Genomic DNA, 2,973 nt, shown 5'->3' on the forward strand with positions numbered 1-2,973 from the left:
CCCCCACCCCGCCGCGCACCTGCTGTCACGTCGACAACGTATCAAGCGCAACACATCTTTCACACACTTGGACACAAGCACTCTTACCTGACAGCAATGAGCGTCCGAACAGGAAGTCGGCCGAGGCCTTGACAGAATTTGTCTGGAGCAAACATTTCCAAGTCGACACCCCGTCGAGTTGAAACGGGCCGCTTCAAGCTCGCGGGAACTGCTTCAAGCGGCATGTGTTGTGAAAGCGCCGTATCACTAAAGATCGATTGCATTGGATCAAACGAAACAAAGAAAACAAATCAAAAACGGTGAAGGGCAAAGCATTGGCCTTTTCTCAAGTGGCCTTCTATCAGCCACGATCTAATTCATAAAAGCGGGCCGACAAGCCGTTTTTCCATTTGTGTCCCGTGCAAGATTTTATTTTGCTTTTAGAAATCAAATTGTGCGTTCCCAAAACTGTTGTTCAACTTTTCCTGACTCGTTCCAAGCAACGCAGCAGAAAATCAAGCTGTATTTCAACGTTGCAGTTCCTCGATCCAAACCGAAAACAAAGACCGCGTCATTTTCCCTATTTTGAAGCTCCGTTTCCAAACATGGTATCCGATTGCACCGTCAACATGACCTTAGCGCCCCCCCCCCCCACACACAAAAAACATTCAAGTCAGGTTATTTGGAATGTTGCGGATGCGACGTAGTTGGCCTGCGCAGGTGCAAGTGCGACATCTTTCGGTGCCTCCTCGGTCGGTGCGGTTTGAGGTCTCCCCCAAATGGGCCGGCAGAAGCTCGAACCAAGAATGCGGGGGTCGGCGGGGTTGGGGAATCCACTGTGAAAACTCCTATGAACGCCACGCCTCTTCGGCAGGTTCAACCCGTTTGGATCACGAAGAGGAAGCAGAGGGGTCAGGCTTCGCCTCGCTTTTATTTTGAAAACGCTAGCTTTTATTTGGAAAGGAAAAAGTAGCAACTATGGGATCGGACGGCTCCTTTTCCGTGGTAGGCGTCGCGTAGACGTCGAGCAAAGTTTATCTGTCGGCTCTCACTCGTCCACAGCGAAAGCGGTGAGATGAATTGTCGGGCGGACATGTTAGCAAAGGACATGTTGGATCTGGAAGAAGACGAAGACCTGGAGGTGTTCAGTAAGGTACCGTCAAACTTCCCGACTCCCGCTCTCGCGACGCGGACGTCGCCCCGCTCGAAACACTCTCGAGTGACGATTTTGCTGAAGACTGCCTTTTTTTTTTTCCTCGTCGTAACTTTCGGCAATGCTCGCTTCTTGCGGAGGGACGACAAACGTTGGGAATCGGCAGACGAGCCGACCTTCGCGCTTCGATCGGCTTTTGCTCTTCACGTCCATTTCGGAGTTACTGCGCCCAGTGATTTGGAGACGGGTCGTTTTGTTCGCGTCGGAAGCCTTCGAGCTGCTCTTTTCTTACGCCACGCGAGGCGGTCCGTCAAACCGTTCTCCCGAGCCGAAGTGGCCTCCGAGTTTTCCCCTTCAACGCGGGCCGGACGCCGCACCCGCCGTTGGCCTCGTTCAGTGCGCGAGAAGAGGCCGCGGTTGTGGCGCTTCACCGCGACGAAGCGCGAGCTCGCCGTGCCCCGAGCAGCCGCCGCATGAATTCGTTGCTCGTGTGTTCATGGGGAAAAAAAAAAACAAATAGTGTCCGCCTTGTCTTGGGTTCAGAAATTATTACTGACAGACGAGGATCCCGTGGCCAACTCTCCCAGCTCGATGCTCAACCAGTACCAACTGGATGAAGATGAACAGCAGACCGGCGGCGCCAAAGACTTGCTTGTGACGGTCGACAGTCCAGAGAGTCGCGTCACAGCTATTGAGACCTTCATCGTGTACAGAGTGGTGACCAAGGTAAGCTGGCAGGCGCGCACACGCTCGCAAATCATTCCGCCGCGTGCCTCTGCAAACGCACTCAGCCGCCGCGGTCCTGTGGGCGGGAGGCGCTTATGGAAAGGCGCTGACGTGACCTGCTGGAAGTTGAGAGCGGTTTGTGCTTCCTCTTTCCAGACGGCGAGGAGTGAGTTTGACTCGTGCGAGTACGAGGTGCTCCGTCGCTACCAGGACTTCCTTTGGCTACGAAGCCGACTGGAAGAAAGCCACCCGAGCCTCATCGTCCCCGTACGTGTAAACGCGGCGCGCGGCGACTTTGCCGCGGGCTGGCCTATAGCTTACGCCGGACGTGCGCTGATGGCTTCTGACTTGGCAAACCCGAATTAAAAAAAAAAGAAGCATCGTCGGTGCAATTTGAGCGTGGCGGGTGAAAAGGATGCTGGTCTTTCAGCCTCTTCCGGAGAAGTTTGTGATGAAAGGCATGGTGGAGCGCTTCACCGACGACTTCATCGACACCAGGAAGAAAGCCCTGCACCGCTTTCTCAATAAGATCGCCGAGCATCCCACCCTGTCGTCCAGTCGCCACTTTCGACTCTTCCTGACTGCTCAGGTAGGACACACGTCGGCGCAGACCAATCCTCAATAAAATCAAATAACAACGACAAATTGTCCACGTGGCAAATAGGGACGTCCCGATCCGATGGCGTGATTTTCAGCCCGTGGGTTTCCCCTCATTTCCGCCCAGACTCTCTCATGTCACCAAATGGTCCAAAGCCATCAAGAGCTTGTCAAAGGGAAGCGCAAGAGCTTCATTTGATAGGACACAATCTTAGCTTTTCTTCTTTTGGGGGTGACGGTGAGAGCCACGCCCAGCGCTCTCCCGGACGCCGCACTCTAGCGCACGTTGTATTCGGAGCAACGACAAGACCCCAGCGCTGTCGTTGGGACAGTGCTCTCTTCCCCCCGCCCCTGTCTGACTGGAAACGATGCGGACATTGTATCGGTCTGTCGTGGTGAAAAAGGAGGCGGAGCCAAAGGGCAAAGCTCTCGATTTAGCGGTCGCCCGACACTCCCGCCCTCATCTCGCGGCTGCGGCTCATGGCCGGAAAAGATCCAAGCGGCCGGAACGGCTTTCC

The 2,973-nt window shown here is 54.7% G+C and overlaps 1 protein-coding gene across 1 annotated transcript; it reads left to right on the forward strand.

Moving 5' to 3' along the window:
* The first annotated feature begins 863 nt into the window (after window positions 1-863).
* LOC109527883 (sorting nexin-7-like) lies at window positions 864-2,484 on the forward strand. Its single transcript, XM_019890054.1, has 4 exons — window positions 864-1,132; window positions 1,676-1,858; window positions 2,015-2,125; window positions 2,289-2,484. The coding sequence occupies exons 1-4, from the start codon at window positions 1,055-1,057 to the stop codon at window positions 2,481-2,483; spliced, it is 567 nt and encodes a 188-aa protein (XP_019745613.1). The 5' UTR covers window positions 864-1,054; the 3' UTR covers window position 2,484.
* The last annotated feature ends 489 nt before the right edge of the window (window positions 2,485-2,973 follow it).

The sequence above is a fragment of the Hippocampus comes genome, unplaced genomic scaffold, assembly GCF_001891065.2.
Source record: "Hippocampus comes isolate QL1 unplaced genomic scaffold, H_comes_QL1_v1.1 scaffold185, whole genome shotgun sequence".
Lineage (NCBI taxonomy): Eukaryota > Metazoa > Chordata > Actinopteri > Syngnathiformes > Syngnathidae > Hippocampus > Hippocampus comes.

What these genes read in the sequence shown, in the direction of transcription:
- LOC109527883 (XM_019890054.1), top strand. Translation starts at nt 1,055, where the DNA reads ATGAATTGTCGGGCGGACATGTTAGCAAAGGACATGTTGGATCTGGAA. An exon ending in ACCTGGAGGTGTTCAGTAAG is followed by an intron (nt 1,133 to 1,675) that starts GTACCGTCAAAC and finishes TCTTGGGTTCAG; the next exon opens with AAATTATTACTGACAGACGA. An exon ending in TGTACAGAGTGGTGACCAAG is followed by an intron (nt 1,859 to 2,014) that starts GTAAGCTGGCAG and finishes TCCTCTTTCCAG; the next exon opens with ACGGCGAGGAGTGAGTTTGA.